The sequence below is a fragment of the Urtica dioica genome, chromosome 8 (genome assembly GCF_054948205.1).
Source record: "Urtica dioica subsp. dioica isolate 48M chromosome 8, U.dioica_male_clone48M_v1_H2, whole genome shotgun sequence".
In the NCBI taxonomy this organism is placed as follows: Eukaryota; Viridiplantae; Streptophyta; class Magnoliopsida; order Rosales; family Urticaceae; genus Urtica; species Urtica dioica.
In genome coordinates, this window is record NC_142763.1 from 28,473,367 (window position 1) to 28,493,993 (window position 20,627).

The window sequence follows — 20,627 nt, forward strand, 5'->3', positions numbered from 1 at the left end:
CGAGTGGGCCCACTACCAAACCTCTGGACTTTGGACCGTTGGGACGGGACTCTCATTTCCCGATTTGGCGGAGCAAGGCTTCTGAGGCTCCGGGTCCTGAGGAGAATAGGGCTGCTGTGGGAAGTCTGGGAGATGCAGAGAGTGGGTTTGCTTTTCAGAATAAAATAAAGAAAAGAAGAAATGGCAAGGGTGTAGTTGGCGTGGGGCGCGAGGATAAGGAAGGAAGAGGGGCTTCAGTGCTAGGTCACCCTGACGTGGCGGGGCCCATATCAACCGAACCCATAAAACCCAATATGGGCCAAGGGAAAAATGGGCTCGGCCCACGGGAAGGGAATCCTATTTTTGGGCCTAGCAGTAGCCAACCTAAAAGGGATTTGGGCCCAGTTTCCTTCAACCAAGCTGAGCCCAATTTAAAGGCTGAGAGAAGTGTTGCGACGGGACCCACTGTCACTGATGGGAGTGGGACAGGCCCGGATCCCAACCCGATGGTGGAGGGGAGAAGCGAGAGAGGATCGGGGAAGAGAAAGTCGAGTGAACGCCTCAGGATTGGGAATGTCAAGAGAATGGCGCGACTCTTTGAAGCCGGAGGCGAAGGAAAGAGAGGCACAGATGAGGCGACACGCTCCCCTACTGTTGATCAGGTTAGTATTCCTCCTACCTACTCTTTTCCAGTTTCTCAGGGGGTTTTTGAAGGAGGGGAAGGGGTCAGGGACCCGGGTTTGGTGGATTGTTCCTTAGAAGTTTCTGGTTCGGCGGATTCGACTAGGGTTGTTAATGCAGAGAGAGCGGCGCCCCTCAAGAACGAGGGCCGCCGAACGCAATGATAGGCGTTCTCTGGAACGTCCAGGGGTTGGGAAACCCCGGGACGAAGAGCGCCCTTAGGTCCCACGTCTGGGATTATAAACCGGATTTCCTGTTTCTTTCGGAAACGAGGCTTAGGAAGGACGGGGCCGAGAGGGTGAGAGTGTTGCTTGGTTTCGAGAGTTGCGTGACTGTTGAGTGTCTTGGTAGGAGCGGAGGCTTGATGTTACTCTGGAAAAAGCCTGTGAAGTTTCTACTTGGGACTATGTCGAGGTATCATATTGAGGGTGACTTGGTCGGCGATGATGGTAAGATGTGGAGGTTTGTGGGGATTTATGGCGATCCGGTGTCTACACAGAGGCGACACACGTGGGAGCTTCTGCGTCGGCTTCGCGGGAATCACATAGGTCCCTGGCTTGTTGGAGGGGACATGAATGAGGTGGTTACAAATGCAGAAATCAGGGGGGGTCGGGATAGGGGTCCGGGTCAGCTTCTCGCCTTCCGGGATATGATCGTGGACTGTGATATTCAGGACCTGGGGTTTGTGGGGGATATCTTCACCTGGCGATGAGGGGGGGTAGAGGAACGTCTGGATAGATGTCTAGCTAGCCACGATTGGCGGGACCTCTTCCCCCGGGCTAGTATTCAGCATCTTAGGTTCTGGAACTCGGATCACCGACCTCTTTTGCTGAGAACTGAGGGGATTGGGACTACACGTCAGCCTAGGAGACCGAGGAGATTCTTCTTTGAGGAAGCTTGGTGTGGGGAACCGGGGTGCGACGAGGTGGTTCGGAGGACGTGGGATAGAGGGGGAGACCGGACTCAGCCGATGTTGGATTCGATTAGGCGATGTAGAGAAGCCCTGTGCAGATGGGGCTACAACATAAACAGAGGGAGGAAGGACCAGATTGAGAAACAAAAAGTGATTGTCGAGTTAGCAGGCAGATCTGGCCCGGAGTTTTGCATGGAGGTTTTTCGTCGCGAGGAGAGACAGTTGAACGCTCTGTTGGAGAAGGAAGAGCAGTTTTGGAGGCAGAGGAGTAGAGCCTCCTGGATGAAATGCGGTGATAGGAATACAAAGTTCTTCCAACGTAAGGCTACAACGAGGAGGAAGAGGAAAAATATCAATGGCCTTTTCGATGAGAGTGAAATCTGGCGTAGCAGCGAGACTGAGGTCGAGGGAGTGATCTCCAGATATTTTGAGGATATTTTCACCTCTACACAGCCGTCTCAGCAGGTTATTGAGGCAGTGATTGAGGGTATACAGCCTAAGATCTCGGAGGATATGAACCAGGAGCTTGAGCGTCCTTTTGAGGCTTCGGAGGTGAGGAATGCGCTCTCCTCGATGGACCCCATCAAAGCCCCGGGAAAAGATGGATTCCCGGCGATCTTCTATCAGAAATACTGGGATGTGGTTGGGGAATCGGTCACGGAGACCTGCCTTGGTATCCTCAACGACGGGAAGGAAGTGGGCAGTATAAATGAAACTATCATCACGCTTATCCCTAAAATTGAGGAACCTAGGAGAGTGTGTGAGTTCCGGCCTATCAGTTTGTGTAACGTCGTCTATAAGATCGTTGCTAAGTGTCTTGTGAACCGACTAAAAGGCACTATGCACGCGGCCATTTCAGAAAATCAGAGCGCGTTCGTAGGCGGTAGGCTTATCTTTGACAATGTTATGGTGGGCTTCGAGGCACTTCACACGATGAAAAGAGGCAGGTTTGGGAATGGGAGGTGGGCGTCCCTTAAGCTTGATATGGCGAAGGCGTACGACCGGGTTGAGTGGACCTATCTGGAGGCGGTGATGCTGAGGCTAGGGTACTCGGCCCGATGGGTGGAAAAAATTATGAGCTGTGTCTCCTCGGTTCGGTTTGCCTTCAACATTAATGGGACCAGTCGGGGCCACGTGGTTCCTCAGAGAGGCCTCCGCCAAGGTGACCCACTTTCTCCGTTCCTCTTCCTTTTCTGCTCTGAAGGCCTCTCGAGTCTCTTCAGAGCGGGAGAGCGAACGGGAGCCATTAGTGGGGTCCGCTTCAGAAACGTTCGTGTGTCCCACCTCTTGTTTGCCGATGACAGTCTGATGTTCTTTAAGGCGTGCCCTGAAGAGTGCGCGGCGGTGGCAGAGATCCTCCGGGTCTACTCTACGGCCTCGGGGCAGCTGGTTAATTTTCAGAAATCCGATGTCTGTTTTGGGAAAGACGTCGGAACGGAGGCCGAAGAGGAACTCCTTGCCCATGTCCTTGGAGTCCGGAGGACGGAATGCCATAAACGCTACCTAGGCCTCCCTGCGTTCACGGGACGGAAAAAGAAAGAGCTCTTCGAGTACGTGAGAGAACGCATCTGGGAGAAGATTAAGGGTTGGAGTGGCCTTTTCTTCTCACAGGCCGGTAGAGAGGTGCTTATTAAGTCCATCCTTCAGGCTATCCCGTGCTACGTGGCCTCTTGCCTCAAGCTTCCGAAGACGCTGATTTCGGAGATTCACTCGGCTATAGCCAAGTTCTGGTGAGGAAGTTGTAACGGGGCTAATAAGACGCACTGGGTTGCTTGGGAGGTCCTCGTGCGGAACAAGTTGAAGGGTGGCCTGGGCTTCAGAGACTTGGAAAAGTTCAACCAAGCTCTGATCGCCAAGAACGTGTGGAGATTCCTTAGACGACCTGACAGTTTAGTTGGCAAGGTCTTCAGCGAGAGTTACTACCCCGACGGGGACATCTTGAGTGGTCACTGCGGGTCGAATAGCTCTTTTATGTGGCGCAGTCTGGTTTGGGGGAGGGAGATCATCCTAGCTGGCACGAGATGGAACATTGGGGATGGCGAGTCGGTCATGGTCATGGGAGATAAGTGGATTCCTAGACCGAGATCCTTCTCGTGGGTCGATCCCCCGCTGATCCCCCCTGATATGAGAGTTGCGGAGCTTATGAGGTTGGACGGGGATTGGGACGTTCCGCTCATTCGGGCCATGTTTGTAGAGGAAGACGCCAGAGCTATCCTGAGTGTCCCGTGCGGTGGCGAAGGGGTCCCTGATCGGCGCCGTTGGCACTACACAGAGAATGGAGAGTACACGATCAAGAGTGGGTACCGGGTGGCTATGGAACCCATCTTTGAAGCCAGTTCGTCCGACCAATCACTGATTGAGGAATGGTGGAGAAAATTCTGGAAACTACGAGTCCCTCCTAAGGTGAAGCTCTTTATTTGGAGAGTCTGCAAGGGTCGGATCCCGACTCGCTCCATTTTGGTTAAGAGGAAGGTTATCACTGACGATCGCTGCCCTATATGTGCCGGATTGGCCGAGACGGTTCACCATGCGCTCTGGGGCTGCAAATGGAGTAGGAAAGTCTGGAAGGAGGCGGGTTTTGGCGGGATTCTCCCGGCGCACGGGGAAGGCGAGGCTTTTGACAACATTCTCAGAGCGGCGGACTCTCTCCAGGTTAGTAATTTTGAATTCTATATCACTATCACCTGGGAATTGTGGAACCACAGGAACAATGTCGTTGCGGGAAAGAAAGCTTGGAATCAGTCTGAGCTAGTTCAGTGGGCTGGGAGTTTCCTTGAAGAGTTCAGAGACGCGAACAAGACTACTATTCGGGAAGAGGAGACGAGAAAGACCACGCCTAGGTGGATCCCTCCGACGCAAGGAACAATCTCGGTGACTGTGGATGCTGCGCTAGATCGGGACCAGGGAGGGTTCGGTGTGGGGTGCATTGATCGTGACCACACCGGAAGGGTGTTAGCCTCGCAAACGTTTTCCCAAGCTAGGGGGTTCCCCCCCCAGCTTACGGAGGCGTTTGCGGTTCTCCAAGGCGTAGTTTTGGCTAGTAGCATCGGCGGGTCGAGATTGTAGCTTCATTCGGATTGCTCGGAGGTGGTCAAGGCGGTGGCCGGGGGCCAGATTCCCGCGACTGAGCTCGGGACGATTCTGCATCACATCAAGAGAGAGGTAAGTAAGTTGATTAAGTTTAAAATTTTGCATATTCCTCGTCTCTGTAATATTGCGGCCCATAATTTAGCCCGTTTTGCCGTTACTCAAAGCTCTAACTCGAGATGGTTGGGGCTTGTCCCTCCTTGCTCGGAAGAGGCTATTAGAGCCGATGACAGAGAGATTCAATCCCACATGTCGGGATAGGTTTTTTTGTTGTTGTTTGGTTTCGTGTGATTGGTTGTGTGGTTGTATGTTTACTATGATTTTTTGTAACCACGGTTTTCCTCCGCCATACGTGAGGGCTTTTATGAAATCTCCGTGGCACCGCCCACGTTCCTCAAAAAAAAAAAAAAAATTATAACCATGTAGAAAAGTCGCTATAAATATGGAAGAGTGTTTTCTCCAAAATGGAGTGTACAAATTTCATTTAAGGACGCGAAGAAAGAGAGAAATACACATACATTGACACATAGAGATAGTGTAAATATTATTCGTTTTCTTCATTGATCTTGCTCTCACTATCACAATGGGCTACGAAGTATAATCTCAAGCCGAAGACTCTGTTCAATAAGGCGGTAATAACGACCAGCCTGGTCCGAGATGGAAGAAGGTTAGCCGAAAGATCCTCCTCATTTAGAGATCTGAGTCACTGGACATCGAATCGTCTCGTGACGGGGCTCGAGACCATGCCTCCAAGGTATTACGATCTTGCTTTATTCCGGTTATTATTGGTGTTTAGTCTAAATATTAACACATGTCTCTTCAGAACAAGAAATGGCTGGTAATTCTGCGGCTATCATTTCAGAGCATCGGTATTGTGTATGGAGACATCAAGACATCGCCCTTGTACGTCTATTCCGGCACGTTTCCGAACGGAATAAAGCATATCGATGATGTTCTGGGTGTTCTTTCGATCATACTTTAGACGATCACCTTAAGCACTGATGCAGCGGAGATTTCAAAGATAGGAGATTGATTTATAAAAACCAAAATAAAAAGTAACGTAACCGGATAGTCGAACTTGATCGTTGATTCGCGCACGAATAACCGATCGAAGAACCTTCCTTCGCCTATTGATTCGCTCGTGAATGCTAGACTCGGGGCATCCAATCACCGTTGATTCGCGCACGAATACCGGTTTTCGGGCATCAACTCGGAGCTCGCTCACGACGCTCGGATTTGGGAGAAACACTCAAGTTTCAATTTTTCATTTCATCAAAAATCTATCCATTACAAAATAGGTGCTCATGATTTATAAATGCATCAAGAGACTTTTCATAATCCAAAACCGAATATTAATGCATAAATTAAATCTACTTAATACAATAATAAAAGCTATAATTAAATTAATCGAGAAGAACACAAAACGTCATTTTGAAAGCCTAAACGTCAGAATTCGGCTTAAATCCCGAGACACCACTTTGTGGGTCATGTTTACTAGGTCGATTCCACTCAGAAAACACCATTCTTTTATCCGTTTCGGTGATCTCAACATTCTTGAAATTGTAGCCCAGTTTGCCCTGCATCAAGCACTTTATTGGTCAAGTACATCTTCATCATCTTGCAAGCCACCGATAACGGCGATGGTACGTAGGGTTGAAATCGGATCGGTTCGATTCGGTTTTGATCATTTTTCATATCCAAATCCGAACGTTCGGTTAAAAAAATTTGGTCTAATAGTCCGTCAAGTTTAGTCCGAAACCGAAATTCGGTTATCCGAATATTTAGTTATCAAAAGTTTCTTAAATTCAATATCCAGTTTGAATATCTGATTTTCGAAATTCGATTATCTGGCTCTTTAAAATCCGGATTCAGTTTTAAAACCGATTTAAAGAAACCTGTTATCTAGTTCTTAAAATCCATAATGACTTTGAAACTAGTTTTTAAATCCATACTCAGTTATAAAATTATTACAATGATTAAAATCCGATAAAAAAAATTAATCATACAATTCTAGCGTGATTATTTATATTTTATTTTATTTTTCAATAAAAAATAATCGATTAAATATTCGATATCCGATTTTTCCAAAATTAAAAACCGATATCCGGTCCAGTTTTTTAAACTAGATCGGTTATCTGAATCAGAATTTTGGTTAAATGATGTGGCATCGATTTTTTGTTTTGGATCGGTTCGATTATCGATTTCATCCGATTTTGTACGGAACGTCATCTTTTCTTTATCGGGACGAATTCATAAAATTTCTTTGGAGAGGGAAAGCTAAATATGAATTTATTATGTTACAATTTTAATGGCTATCTTAATTATGCATAACAAAATTAATTATTCAACAAATAAAAGAAGAAAAGTAATATAATTAAAAAAAAAACAATTATGTAATCTTCTCGCTGAAGCAGGAAGAAAAAAAAAGACACCTTTGAAATATGTTATTATTATTACTTCTCAAAAAAAAAAAATTGTTATTACCACTACAAAGCGTAAATATTTTCTAGGCTGACTGGGGTTGGTTTCTTTTATATAAAGATTGTAATTGGCTTTTAATATTTTTTTATATAAAAAAAAAAAAAAAAAAAATTAAAATCAAACCCATGAGACTCTTAGTCAGGGTTATACTTTTCCTTTTTTTCACATAAATTCTACTTATTCTAGTTAAATTAATAAAGATTCATTCTTAAAATGTAAATTCAGTGGTTATATTATTCAGATATTTTTTTTCTCCTTTGGTAACACTAATGCATAGACGACTCTATATAAATAGTGATAAAAACATATGCACATTTCTGATTATGATTACTGTATCAGGAGGAAAATTTGCGCTATACTCGCTTGTGTAAGCGTGCAACCCGAGGACAGAGAGGTGTCGAACTTCCGACGAACCACACAAAGCGAGCCTCTTTCCTGAAATCAAAGCTCAAGAACAACAAGACCGCCAAGTACGTCTTGTTACTTGCTACCATGCTCGGAACTTCCATGGTCATTGGCGATGGAGTCCTCACTCCTTGCAAGGCCGGCTAGACCAAATGTGAGGCCTAAAGCGAATTTCTAAAAGTAGGCCTTTTAGAAGAAAAAAATAACAACTATAGCTTAAGTAAAATATAGTAGTTGTTGGAAATTAAACTTAATGTATATTGATTTAATGTGGAAGATGAAGTATTGCTCAGTGGACTTTTACATTAGCTTTCACGTTATGATATTTTTGTGTGTACGATGAAGTATTGCTCAGTGGACTTTTACATGGGCTTTTAGGTGGACAGTTTACATGGGTTTTGACATTATACATCACTCTACTATGATTAAATAGGGGGGTCTATAAGAGAGGTTTTTACGTTGGGGAATTCTTAGTTGTCTAAAAGCATTGATCAAAATTTGTGGGCCTTTTTCATATTTTTGGGCCTAAAGCAAAAGCTTTATTCCCCTTAAGGGTGAGCCGGGCCTGACTCCTTGCATCTCAGGTTAATATATATATATATATATATATATATATATATATATATATACTCAAAATTATTTTGTTATATTGACCGTATGTAATTATTATTTCTATTTTTTTTTCATGCATGTCTATTTTATTTTGTGATGACTCCAACTCATCTTCTCCTCATTTGAAAGTTGGGGTGCTACTAGTTAATTGTTTCAAATTGTCGTCAGTTATATGTCCGCTGTTGGAGGTATTAGGATGGCCAAACCAGAGTTGACTCGAGGTAATTATTATTAATCCTTTTTTCAATTATAAAAAATAAATTATAATTTACTCATGGAACATAATTTATACATACTTGTGCTAATGTCCACTATGGGAACTGGGGGCATATATATGCCTTGCGATTTCAAAATTTACTTTTTCACCCTAAATTTTTTTATAGAGATTTGTAAACAACTAGCCTACTTATATAGGAGACTTTTAAATTATAGTCTAATTATCCATTTATTTAGGAAAATAACTCATGTTTCTCATACTTCCAAAATTGCATTTGGTTTCATAAAACTTTGTTCTTATTTGTTTGTTAATTCCAAATTTTTTTCAGTTATTCGTCATCGGATTTGAATCATGGAATCTTTTGCCAAATCGGAGACATGTATTTTGCTTTTTCGAATGATAAATAATATTTACTATCGAATGGCCGGACTGTAAATATTATTCACCATTAAAATTATCCTGCGATTTGCAACCAGGGTATTCGATGATTCATTTGGAATAGATGTTTAGGATCGTCGATTTCATAGATGTTCTTCTATTGTTCTTATATTATCTGTTTGTCTAGGTTAGTCATTTAATCCTTCTTAGTTTATGTTTGTCTAGTCATGTATGTGTTTAAGTTCTTTGGTTTCATAAAACTTCATTCTTATTTGTTTGTTAATTCTAAATTTTTTTCAGTTATTCATCATCGGATTTGAATCATGGAATAGTCGCCAAATTGGAGACAAGTATTTTGCTTTTTCGAATGGTAAATTATATTTACTATCGAATGGCTGGACTGTAAATATTATTTACCATTAAAGTTTCAGAGTTTCGGGTATGGTGTTCTATGGGTTAATCGAATTGGAAATAATATTTACCATATTTTATAGTTAATCTAACAAAGAATTGATCGGAGATATCGGCTAGGGTTTCGATTATGGTGTTTTATGGGGTAATCGAATTGGAAATAATATTTACTTACCATTTTTTCCAAGTATGAGACAAAGACGTCTTTGTCAGCTTCGGAAGTGGCAAAATCAGAAAATTGGTGGCGGAAAAGGAGGTCGGAGGCAATATCGGAGGATTGAAGTATTCGAAATCGACGGAGAGTTCGGAGGCAATATCGGAGGATTGAAGTATTCAAAATCGACGGAGAGTTCGGAGGCAATATCGGAGGATTGAAGGATTCGGAGTCGGAGGCAAATATTTTGGTGTGTATTTGATGAGGGGTAAGATAGGAATATAATATTGTAGTAGTGGATTGGGCTAGTTACCTAATTTAAGTGATAGTTGGGCTAGAATTTCAAAGAATGTAGCTAATTTGAGCTAAATACCTAGCCGGTCCATTTTTATAGTAGCTTTTAGTCTTAATTATATGATTTTTTCACATGTCTTTGAATAATATTTTTCTTATACATAGTCAATTTTAAATCAAATAATTAGCAAATTAGTCAACGTTTGATAAATATTTGATAAATAGTAAAATCTTTGCTATTATAATTATTTACACTATTATTTATAACTGATTACATAAAAATTGGTTATTTATTACCAAATATTTACTAAATGTTGGTTAAATGGCAAACCATATATATAAATATGATTATATATCAACCGGACCCATTTTAAATCCTAGCTCATTGTTGATGTCTATTGTTTGTGGTGCAGATATGGTAGTTTGGATATGAGTTGCCATCTTAGTGGTCTTGTTCATAAGTCAAAGATTTGGCACAGAGAAGTGGGCTATGCTTTTGCTCTGATCATCTGCATTTGGTTCGCACTTATCGCCATCATTGGAATACACGACTTCATCAAGTACGATCCAATGGTCATCAAAGCTCTTAATCCCATGAACATAGTGAAATATTTCCAGAGGAACGGAAAAGAGGCCTGGATTTCTCAAGGACGTGTTGTTCTTTGTATAAAAGGTTAGCGCTGATCAATATCGACTTACTTTATGACCTTGAAATAGTGTTGTCGATCAGACCGGGTCGATTATGGGCTAACCGACCCAGCTCGACCCTCTATTTTAGAGGTTTAGACCGATTCTACTTTTTTTGAAAGAGCTAGTTGAAGGGCTTGGGATGGGCCTAGAGTATAGGCTCTCAAGCCAGGCCCATCTCATGCCCTAAAAATATCAATCCGGGCTTGACCTGAACCCTAATTAGGCTCGGTTCAGGTCCAACCATTTTTAAATTATAAAATATTTTATTTATGTATTTATGTATAAATATGTTGACTAAATTAAATTTTATTATTGATGACATAATTTTTTGTGACTAAATTTTTAAATTGTTTTTGGAAAAATGTCAACAATATCTCATGTATTTAATTAGTCGAAATGTGCGAGATATTCTTTTAATTAAAAAAATAGACATTTTCTCTCAGTTTAATATAAATGACACGTATCTCTCCTAAAATTGTATCATATCTGAAATATCACTCTTTTTCATTTATTTTTTATAAAAAAAAAAAAAAAAATTGAACTCCCAAAAATGCCCTTAATAAAATAACTCTTTATTTTCCATTATATATATATAATCAAATCTTTATTTATAAAAAGTTTAAGATTTTTTTTATGAAGGAAGTTTTTTATTTTTATAATAAAATAGTAAATAAATATTTATTTTATTAAGTGTATTTTGGATAGTTTAATTTTTTTTTTGTTGAAAATAAATGAAAATAGTGGTATTTGCCGTATAACATATTTTTAAAGAAAATATGTGTCATTATATTAAATTTATGGTGACGGGTGATGTTTGATATTTATGGAAATGGAATATTATAGTTTATTTTTCTGTACCATCAAAAATATCAAAACATGCAACGTCATTGGGTTCTAGAGACTTCTTTGTTTATTTTATGTGGCAGCTTGAGATCCAAACGTGTCGCTATCAGGTTAATATTTCAAACATGTATGTGGACCCATAACCTCCACCATTAGACAGCGCATGATAAAAAAAAATCTATAGACAGGAATTCTTTCCCATAGAAAATATATATAGAAACACATTCGGGAACCTTCGGGAAGAAAGCTGAGTGTACGTAAGATATTTGTAAGGGCTACATATTGAGAGAGAGAGAGAGAGAGAGAGAGAGAGAGAGAGAGACCTTGTTCCTTTAAATTTAATCCAATGCAACTTTAAAAGCACTATATATTATATACACATACACCTTCGTTTTCATTTCAACAAGTGACTCACATATATGAAATAGTACTATTTAGAGAGAGAGTGAAATTCAAGCAAAAAAGAGAGAGATTGATCATCAATAATCATAATATATGACGATGGCTAGTGGCGATGATTTCTACGGCGTTCTTGGAGTCTCTTCTCACTCTTCCCCCAAACAAATAAGGCGTGCCTATCACAAGCTTGCTATGGTAATTGTTGCTATTACATACATATGTATATACGCATATACATGTATAGTGTTATATATATATATATATATATATATATTGACTTAAATGCTAATTTTTTTTTTTTACCATGCGAAAAAAAAAAAGCAATGGCATCCTGATAGGTGGACGAGGTGTCCCTCTCTATGGCGCGAGGCCAACAATAAGTTTCAACAAATCCAACAAGCCTATTCAGGTGTGTTACATATAGATATATAAATATAATTATATATTTGAGTATGCACATATCGTGTATATAATATGTGTTGATTATTAATCCGTACGCAGTGTTGTCGGATGAGAGGAAGAAGATGATTTATGACGCGGGTTTGTATGAGCTTTGCGACGACGACGACGATGAAGACTATTCCGATTTCTTGCAAGAGATGGTCTCTTTGATGGCTCACACCACACCTCAGGTTCGTATCATTTAAAAATTAGTTCATACGCAAAACAGTTTTACTTGTTTAGTACATGTTGTACTTAATTGAAGCGTTTGTTGATTTAATTAATTAATATTGAAATTTGAAGGATAAGGCACAGTACAGCCTAGAGGAACTTCAGGGGATGTTAAATGAGATGGCCAAAGATTTCGACACTCCTCCCGTGGGATTCAATGGGCCGGGCTTCTCCGAAACCCCGTTCGGCTACTTTGGAAGTATGGGCTTTTGCAATTCATGACCCAAAAAGCCCAAATTCGGTGAATCCAATTTATTAAGCTTGAGAGAGAGATATTTTTTTGTGTTTTCTTTCTCTTCTGTCGTTTCTGCTTCAAGGCGTTGGATCACTAGCGTGGATCTGGACATTCTTGTAAAAAATTGTCGCAATCATGTAGTCGTTCGCGTTTTGAGGAAGAAATAAACTTTGGGTATGTTGGCTAGCAAAACTGCAAAAGTAGTGTGAATGTGAAAGTGTAACCGTGGGTTTACTTGCGTAATCGTTGAGTATGCAATTCTTATAAAGAATTGACATGTGTGTGTTGTGCTGGCATATTTACTTGTAAAAATTAAACTATATGTAAATATCAAACGCTTACATTTTTTGAGTTTGGGCATTTTTGCATTTTTAATAATGAATCAATGATTTTATTAGATTTGTGAAAGTTTTTTCAAATAATTAACTTGGTCAAATTTTAGGAAATAAGTTTTATTTTTTAAATTAATTAATTTTTTGAAATTTTAACATATATATATAAAAAAATATATTTATAATTGTTAATAAACAAAAATGTTTGGAATTTCATTAAAGTATATCAATCCATCTTAGAATCTGGTTCCTGCTTTATCTTTGAATATATGTTTTTCTAGACCTGAATTTTCCTTGTCATGTTGGACCGTGAGTTCATGAATTTCTGTAGTTGTTATTAGTAAAGTCGACTAGGTAATTTCGTTATCGTCACCATATTATTTTTAGCATTGTCTGGCATTATTGAACCATGCCAGCTATTCTGAATTTATCAGTGTTGGTTTTTACGGCTTGGTCGTTTCTCAACTTCTAGCCTTCGAGCCATCAGTTTAGATTTTTTGATTAGCTCATGCAGCGTCACTACAAGGTCAACCAAGCCTTATTTACAGCGCGTATATTTTACAACATATAGCTCTAGTTAAATAATTTTATTCCTTTCATAAAAAAAAATAGTAATGAAATAATTTTACTCCAAAAAACAATTATTTAGTTTGTCAAAGGTGAAACTTATCACCTTTTGGCAAAAAGTTGTCCAAAAAGCACAATCAATGACCAAATAATCATCTTTCTCAAAAAAAAAAAAATGACCAAATAATCATCGGTGTCACCAACAAGAAAACATTATATATCTATTATTGACGTACCAAAGAATAACCAACGAGAACCAAACTAATGACAGGTTGTCATCAATAGAACTAACTCATGTCATGTGAAGCTAAAACAGCAACTAATAACAAAAGGAGAGAAATCATAAAAAAAAGTCAAAACAGTCTATGATCTAAAGGTCGTACGTCATACCAACTTTGAGCATGCGCTTGCATGGGACATCAAACACTTTATCAGTCTGCCTCAAATTCCTCTTCAAGAAATTATAACCGTAGTTGATCAAAATCCTCTTCCCCAACCAAGACCCCTCGGCGGCGACCACCTCGGTCTCGCCGATCAAGTGGACAACTCCGGCGTTCCAAGCCGCCTCCACCGCCTCCATTTCCCTCTCCAGATCTCCGACCCTCCTCTCCTCCTCCTCCGCCGCCACGTCACCATTTTCTCTGTCCACGTCACCACGGGACAAGAGATTATCTTCGACGATGAACTCCTTGAGCTTCTCGAACAGAATCTCCTCGAATGGCCGGCTCTCCCTTCTCGCGTCGGTGTAGCCGTACCTCGCGACGCACCGGAACACGTTGAGCCCTCTCGGCTCCACGCGGCGGAACAAGAACCTCTCCTCCGGGGCGACCTTGCTGACATGGAGCGACTTTATCGACACGAACACGAGCACCGAGTGGAGCGCGGGAAGGTTGTCCACGTAGTGTTTGAATATCGGCGGGATTCCTTGGACGAGCTCCGAGTAGAACATGGCGAGCCCCGGGACTCGCCGGAGCTTCGGGTCGTCGGCGATCTCCCTCGCCTGCTCCGGCGAGATCCGGTTCGCGAGCTCGTAGCTGTACTTTCGACGGTACACGTCGTTCCACGTGTACATAACGGCGCTGAGGACCGTCGCGAGGACCAGAGGGAGATAGCCTCCTTCGTTGAACTTGTAGAGGACGGCGCTCAGGTAGACGAGCTCCACGGAGCCGATGACGAGGATGTAGGCTATGACGTAGACTATGTGGGTTTTCCATATCATCACCATGATTAGTACTAAGAATGACGACGTGAGTGTCATCACAAACACCACCGCTATCCCTACAAAGAGAGATTTCACAACATCTTTTAGCTTAAATGAAAATGATAGTAAGTGACTTCAATTAATTTCCCTTTTTTTATATAAAGGACACGCTAGACTAAATTTAAGAGGGCTAAAAATAAGAGACAAATAATTCGGGTAAAAAATGTATTCAAAACAACATTGAGAGGGGTTTAAGTCTCCGTCCCTAAAACACTTATTAGGGTGATCATAGTAAATCTATCGTTTTTTTTTCTTTAGAAAAGTATTATAATTAGTAGCTAAAAATGAGGGGCATGAAATGTTACCGTAGGCATTTCCAATCTGGATGGTGTTCTTAAAAGCTAGCGTGATTCCGATGCACGCAAGCATGAGGAGGTAGTTGACTTCCGGGACGTAAACTTGACCCTCGTATTTTGTGGAGGTGTGAACGACCTTCACACGGGGGAAACACCCGAGCGAGAGCGATTGTTGGATGATCGAGAACGTGCCAGAGATCATGGCTTGGCTGGCTATGATAGCGGCGAGCACGGCCACCACAAACATGGGCCAATATATCGGTTTTGGGATGGACTCGTAGAATGTGTCGGCAACGAGGTCGCTGTGCTTGCGCAGAAAAGCGCCTTGTCCTAGGTAAGCCATTATAATAGCCGGATATGCCACCGTGCACATACTTATTTGGATCGATTTCACCGTGAAGTGGCCCACATCTGCGAATAGAGCTTCCGTCCCTTTTACATCACAACACGGATCCGAACAAATTAGTGAAAACCCTAAATAACCATGATTTGTAGAAAACCGTTCCTAAAAATATGTTTATCAATGTATTAGAATGACCTTATTAGAAGGAATGGCCACCCCAAATAGAATTTTTAAAACGGTACAAACTGTTGTAAATGTGGACTTTTTACAACATTTTTATGTCATGTTGTATATTGCACAGTTTGTAGTAGCGCTTATTTGATTAATATTAAAATAAGTCTAATTTTTGCGTCTCCTGTTCTATGGTTATCATATATTTTTGTATAAAAACTCATCAAAAAATAATGACACATAGGGAGACAGAAAAATGAGACAGTCGATCCGGATATCGACTTGATAGATTAGAATGATATATTGCAACGTCATAGCTTGAACGGAAATTGTTAAGCGCGCAAACCTGTTATAGAAAGAACAGCACCGCCGAGAGAAATCCAACCGTCTTTTCCATTCCTCCGGAAATAATTCACTATGTTCATGGGATTAAGAGCCTGGATGACCGTTGGATCGTACTTGATGAAGTTGTGGATTCCGATGCCAGAGATGAACGCGAACCAAACGCAGATGATCGGAGCAAAAGTGTATCCCACTTTGTCGGTCCCGAATCTTTGACTCACGAACAGCACCACTAAGATGGCTACCGATATCCAAACAACCATATCTACAACACAAAAACCATACACATTAGTACAAACAAACATGTATATTTAAACCATTTCCATCAGAGGAATTACTGATTAATAATAATCATCACCTTGACTCAACTCGGGTCTGGCCACCTTGATACCTCCAACAGCGGATAGAACTGACGTCAATTTGAAACGACTCAATATCAATATCAATATCAATACGTGCATTAAAAAAAATAAGTAATAATAAGAAATTAATTAACCTGACATGGAAGGAGTGAGGACTCCATCGCCGATGACCATGCAAGTTCCGAGCATGGTAAGAAGCAACAAGACATATTTGGCGATCTTGTTGTTCTCGAGCTTCAATTTGAGGAAAGAAGCCCGCTTTGCGCGGTTCGTCGGAAGTTCGAGCTCGAAGGTCGACACGTCTCTATCCTCGGCTTGCTCGCTCGGGGTCAGACCCACGTTCGCGTATCGGCAAATAAGGGAATACAGCGCAAATGTCCCTCCTGATATACAAGTAACCAAGGAAAATTCGTATCAACTTATTTATAAGCATCAAATTTTTAGTCATTTTTTTAATTCTGCTAATTACTTATATTTCCTCATATAAAATAACCTTTCATGAGCAAATCATTATATATTTAATATCCCAGGAGAAAAAAAAAATCTAAATAATAACATGACTTTACGCTATGAAGGATTTTTTTTTTTTTTTAACTAAACCCTTATTCTCACTGAATTTAAGCATATTAATTAAAGCTCAAACGGAACAAGTAAAATGCTATTTCACACCATGCCTTGACGAGTTAGGCCCACGCCTAAGGCTACAAAATTAAAAAAAAAAATAAGAAAGGCTAAAAAAATCCACATCTCATAGTATCATAATATCAAAAGCTCATAATTTGATGGAACATGTAAATATTGACCAATTTTTTTATAAATATAATCTTTTTAAAAGGTCTAATTCTTAATTTTTGCCTAAAGCCCCCCAACCAATTGTGTTGGGCCGGGCCTAATTCACACCCACAGATTCTAAACCAATAACTACCATTAAAAAAGGTGAAACAAAATCCATCTTAAAAATAGCCCTATAGCCTGAAGAGCCAAATACAAACGCAGACATATAAATATAAATATAGATACACGTGACCTACCATCGCCGTTATCGGTGGCTCGCAAGACGATGAAGATGTACTTGACCAGAGTGCTCAAGGTGATTGTGTAGAGTATAATCGAAAGTGCACCCACAACATCGTCTTTGTGCTTTATTCCGTTCGGAAACGTGCTCGAATACACGTACAGCGGCGATGTCCCAATATCTCCGTACACAATCCCGATGCTCTGAAACGCCAGCCGCAAAATCACAGACCATTTCACCTATTCTCGTAAAAAAAAACGAGTCCAAAACACAAACAACGCGTCAACATAATTTAAATCCTTTTTCTAGAAATTGAGAGAGAGTCTGTGTGTGTGTGTGTGTGTGGGCAAACCTTGGAGGCACGGTCTGGAGCTCCGCCGCGAGACTCGATGTCGAGGGAATCAAATCTCTTGAGCTTTTCGAGAGTCGTGATTTTCTTCCGATCATAACTACCTTCTTTAACCGAGTCTTCAGCTTGAGATTCCACTCCGTCGCCCATGTTTTTTGCTTGCTATATGTTTTCTGAGATCAAGGTCAATGGCGACTATAGTTGAAGGAAAGAAAATAACGGAGTATATAACCTCCTTTCTCTAGGTTCTCGCGCGCTCTCTCTCACTCTCTCCGCGTTTTTTTTTTTTTTTACGATATTTGTACGTTCCTTGAGTATAGCGATTTGCTGAGCAAAAAGATCCTTGTTTTTTTATTGATGATTTCATACCGTGTTAAATAAGCGTGGATTGATAACTACTACTGGATTAACAAACTTACCTTAAAAACAGCATTATTATCACATTAATGTGATTTTTATAATGGAATTTTAAATCTTTTTTTTTTCTAGCTATAAAACGATATAGAGATAGTTAGGACTTAACTAGTATAACTTTTCAGTGAAGTAATTTTCTCCGAGATACTTTTTTATAACATAATTGAATATTAAGTAAATAATACATAAATATTATTTGTTTTAGTGAAATGTCGAGTATAATTTGTAGTTTTCAAATATGTCGAGTTTATATTATATGTTTAACTAAAATGACGAAATTATACACTCAAATAGATAACAGTGTCACAAATCTCCATATCATTAATATTAATTCTTATATAAGAAAAACCGAATCAAATCCAAACCAGCACCTTAACTTTCAAATTATCAATTTTGAAATAAAATAGCCTTAAATTAAATTAAATAATAAAATTCATATCTCCCAATAGATTATTTCATTTTGTATTCGAATTGCAACTCTGAATCCTGGATTCTCTATTCGAATCTGTGATTTTTATGACTATCAACTGTCGATTTTCACATTTTTGCATCTTTCTGTGTTCTTCACGATTAAGAAACTGTTGTTTATTTTCTAGTTTTTAAATAAATTACATATATGGCGCAAATTAATAAATATAACTGGTGTTTACCTATAAATATTATAGTCAACGTCAATGAAAAGTCAATAAAATTTAATAAAAAATAAGATTTGTGTCGACACTGTTATCTATTTCATGGTATAATTTTGTTATTTTAGTTGAACAAAAGGTATGAACTCGACATTTTTGAAAATCAAAAGTTAAACTCGATATTTCGCTAACATACAAGATGCATATGTGTCATTTTCCTTAAATATTTTGTTGTTCATGCTCTCTACTCTAGCTATGTGGATAGGGGCCTCTCTTCTTTTCTTTCCTTGGATAGTTCACTAAACAGAATATTACCCAAAATGTATACATGCAATAACAATAAACACAGTAGAAAAAGATATTTGGAGATAAACAACGAAATAGGTTCAAGCTATTGAAGACATTTACTGTTTAATGAAGAAAAAGGAATGTTGAGAGAGAGAATTTTGGGATCACTTGAGAGAGATACCTTCTCTATCGATTGATTGTATTGATTATCATTACCTCTAATTACAATGTATTTATATAATTAACACCTACACTTGATAGCTTTAACGATCTCTAACAATTTGGTTAGTTGGTACAACCTCGTCTGACGGACCTAGTTTGATTTCATTGAGAAGAGCACATTGAGATCTAGAATAAGGCGGCACTACTATAAAAATTAGAGATTGGTTACAGTAGGTTTATACAACGGTTCTACTAGTAGAAATTGGTACTTTATACAATGTTATCTTTCTAGAAACCTACACTTGATAGCTTTAACGACCTCTAACAATTTGGTTAGTTAGTACAACCTCGTCTGACGGGTCTAGTTTGATTTCACTGAGAAGAGCACATTGAGATCTAGAATAAGGCGGCACTACTATAAAAATTAGAGATTGGTTACAGTAGGTTTATACAACGGTTCTACTAGTAGAAATTGATACTTTATACAATGTTATCTTTTTAGAAACCTTCACTGTCAATTGATTGTAATTAGGAAAATCGAAAGATCTGTTACCAATTACAAATCATTTTCCCATAATTAATCAAGTGATAATTTGGCCAATTCCATTAGTAATTTCAAAAGAGAATACATTGTGTCTAATTTTATCCTTTTTTTTTTCTTCTGAGTACTGTATATATCAACAGGGCTTTTTGACGATTTATTGGTATCCATATGTCAACAAATGGTACAATATGTTAACAAATAGTACGATTTGTTGACATAATTTTCATGCTTTAACATATATACTTGTATGTTTCACGAAGCCCAATCAACGAGTCTCCTCTAGACTTGTATATTGTATAAGATATTTTTAACTCATGTAGTTAAAAAAATGTAATTTTGAGAGATTCAATTAGTGAGTGATTAAAAAAATGACTCACTTTATTGACGTATATCTTAATACACGACACGATTTGTTGGTATGTATGTCAACAAACGACATTATTTGTTTACATATATGTTAGTAAATTTGGACTTGTTTGACGATTTGTTGAATATATATCAACGAATGACATAATTTGTTGACATATATATCAATAAATTATACGATTCGCACTTAAAAAAAATATATATATATATATATATATATATATATATATATATATATATATATATATCGAAGCGTAATTCTAACAATTAGATGATTATACTCTGAATAACACAAACATATATATAAAAATTCTTACTTCAAGGTAACCATATTCACATCTTACATAACAAAGAAGATTAATGCATAATCCATGTAACATGACGAATTTTTACGGGCTGAGTAGCTAAGAATATTATTATGCATCTTCAAGGTACGAGCATCTTCAAAAGCGAATCTAAACTAAACACGTTCTCGAGAAAGCCCCAAAAAGCCTTCTTTCAATCATCACGAGTCACGACTGCCCCTTTCCACTGAGTGGTCCTTGTACATGTGCTCTAGAAAAAATAAAAATAAAAAAAGGGCGGCGTACCTAACCTAACATTATAAAAAACACAAGCAACCATATCAAACCATCATCGAAAGGAAAAGCATGAAAAAAAATTATATAATCTTACTTATGATAATTTAATTGGGTTTGATTTTTGAAGGAGCCTCGTGTGCAGAGCGAGGATCGG

The 20,627-nt window shown here is 39.2% G+C and overlaps 3 protein-coding genes across 3 annotated transcripts; 2 read left to right on the forward strand and 1 right to left on the reverse strand.

Annotated features, from left to right (window-relative positions):
• Nucleotides 1-820: 820 nt before the first annotated feature.
• Nucleotides 821-10,290, forward strand: LOC149388910 (uncharacterized). The gene is made up of 8 exons (XM_089622528.1): nt 821-1,341; nt 1,459-3,196; nt 3,353-4,522; nt 4,640-4,735; nt 5,484-5,619; nt 6,227-6,303; nt 7,481-7,611; nt 10,026-10,290. The coding sequence occupies exons 1-8, from the start codon at nt 821-823 to the stop codon at nt 10,288-10,290; spliced, it is 4,134 nt and encodes a 1,377-aa protein (XP_089478654.1).
• A 1,142-nt stretch (nt 10,291-11,432) lies between these two features.
• Nucleotides 11,433-12,805, forward strand: LOC149388911 (uncharacterized). Its single transcript, XM_089624035.1, has 4 exons — nt 11,433-11,739; nt 11,866-11,953; nt 12,046-12,176; nt 12,289-12,805. Exons 1-4 carry the CDS (start codon nt 11,641-11,643, stop codon nt 12,436-12,438), a joined length of 468 nt encoding a protein of 155 aa, XP_089480161.1. The 5' UTR covers nt 11,433-11,640; the 3' UTR covers nt 12,439-12,805.
• A 799-nt stretch (nt 12,806-13,604) lies between these two features.
• Nucleotides 13,605-17,809, reverse strand: LOC149388912 (potassium transporter 5-like). The gene is made up of 7 exons (XM_089623589.1): nt 17,493-17,809; nt 17,157-17,379; nt 16,260-16,508; nt 16,122-16,172; nt 15,768-16,028; nt 14,917-15,339; nt 13,605-14,628 (listed from the first exon to the last, which is right to left on the reverse strand). Exons 1-7 carry the CDS (start codon nt 17,637-17,639, stop codon nt 13,721-13,723), a joined length of 2,262 nt encoding a protein of 753 aa, XP_089479715.1. The 5' UTR covers nt 17,640-17,809; the 3' UTR covers nt 13,605-13,720.
• Between the last annotated feature and the right edge of the window lie 2,818 nt (nt 17,810-20,627).